The sequence below is a fragment of the Pediculus humanus genome, genomic scaffold (genome assembly GCF_000006295.1).
Source record: "Pediculus humanus corporis 1103172108315 genomic scaffold, whole genome shotgun sequence".
In the NCBI taxonomy this organism is placed as follows: domain Eukaryota; kingdom Metazoa; phylum Arthropoda; class Insecta; order Psocodea; family Pediculidae; genus Pediculus; species Pediculus humanus.
In genome coordinates, this window is record NW_002987884.1 from 6,525 (window position 1) to 8,310 (window position 1,786).

At 25.5% G+C, this 1,786-nt stretch overlaps 1 protein-coding gene across 1 annotated transcript; it reads left to right on the forward strand.

The window, feature by feature from the left end:
• Positions 1 to 461: 461 nt before the first annotated feature.
• On the forward strand, positions 462 to 1,570 carry Phum_PHUM595740 (uncharacterized protein; the record flags this gene model as incomplete). Its single annotated transcript, XM_002432561.1, has 3 exons — positions 462 to 774; positions 862 to 1,035; positions 1,551 to 1,570. The coding sequence occupies 3 exons, from the start codon at positions 462 to 464 to the stop codon at positions 1,568 to 1,570; spliced, it is 507 nt and encodes a 168-aa protein (XP_002432606.1).
• Between the last annotated feature and the right edge of the window lie 216 nt (positions 1,571 to 1,786).

The following is a 1,786-nucleotide window of genomic DNA, read 5'->3' on the forward strand; positions in this document are numbered from 1 at the left end:
TCGTTAAAAAAAAAAAACAAAAAAAATTTATCTAAATACCCGTTAAAAAAAAAAAGGAAACGATTTGAATATCTGATTAATGCAAAAAAATTTTCTTTTCTTAATTAATTATTTATTATTCTCGAAAGGTTTTCTTTTCTTTTTGACGTCAAAGGTTCGAAACGTAATTTATGTCAAGGTTTTTTTTTATAAGTCACATTAATGCCACCGTAATTACCATCGATTTTTTTATAAGAAAAAAACGTTGGAACTAATTTTTTAGTTGGTCGCCATTTTTAAAAGGAAAAAAAATAAAAATTTTTAATAATTTTTAAAAAAAATTTTTTTTCGCAGGTAAAATAATAGCTTAAAATGATTTATTATGAAAACGTGAAGAAAATAATAAATTCGTCGTTCGATCAAGAATAATAATAATAATAATAATAATAATAAAGACGTTTTATTTAAAAAAATTGGGGAAAATGAACATAACGCTCGATCCTAAACAATTTAGAATTGAAAAAACGACGAGAGGAGCGCCATGTTTGATATTTGAAAATTATAAATTTCGATACGGGAATAAAATGAAAGATGAAATACGTTGGAGATGTACAAACAAACTTTGTAAAGCAACAATAAAAACAAACGAAAAAGGAATAACGGAAAAACGAACGGTTCACGATCACGAACCCATGAACGAAAGACGAACGGTTAAAAAAAATACAAAAATGATCGAAAGGTTAAAGGTCAAATCCTTTATGTTACCCACAAATAGTAATTATAAAGATGTCAAAGGTAGGTGAGAAGTTTTCACAAATGTATGTGCAAACCGTTTTTTGTGACGTCATCAAACAATCGTTTTTTTTTTTTTTTTTTTTGTAGGTGACGTCAAAGAACAATTTATTAAACCGAAAACTGATAAAATGGCGGCTACGATAGCTCCAAAATGTTCTTCTTCATCTCTACCAGTTAGATTCATACCTGGAGAATATCGTACCGTACCTGGAGAATTATTAGTCGTTAAAGATAGATCGAATCATTTTATGGATTTATTACGTAAGTAATAATTTTTTTTTTTTTTTTATCGCGTAAAAAAGCGAATTTTTTTTGGCAAATTTTTTTGTCTTATGGATGAAAAATATTTCTGGCCACGTTTTTATATGTCGTAACCTAAAAACATTTGAAAGAGAGAGAGAGAGAGAGAGAAATTAAATTAAATTTGAGTTTTTTTTTTTATTATTTAAATTTTTTGATTCGTTCACACACGAAAATTTGCAATAAAATACAATAAAAAAAAGAAAAAGGAAAATTCGTTTTAAAAAAAATATTGATTTTTATATTTCTAATGTGCCTAATTTGTCATAGAGAAATAATTAATGTGAATTTTTATTTATTTATTTTTTTTGGAAATGATTTTCTAAACGTAATTTGAAATTAATGAGTATTTTATAATTTTTTATTTATTTTAAATAATAATAATATTTTTTTTTAATCGGTTTTACAATCGTAAAAGTTCTTATAAAATGAATTTTGAATTTTAACGGTTTTTAGCGTTACGTTTAAAATTAAAGTGGCATTAGAAAAAATTTAGTTTGGTAAAAAAAAAAAAAAAAACGCAACGAAATCTACCGGACGTATCGTTACCCATTTGCTAAACACTGTTTTCGTTATACTCCGATTGGTACGATTCATAAGCGGTAAAAAAAAAGCGCGAAGTTGATGTTAATATGGCGGCATAAAAGTGTTTTATGTGTTTTGTTTATGTTCCATTATTGAAATATTATTTATAAATTGTGCAAAAAAGGAA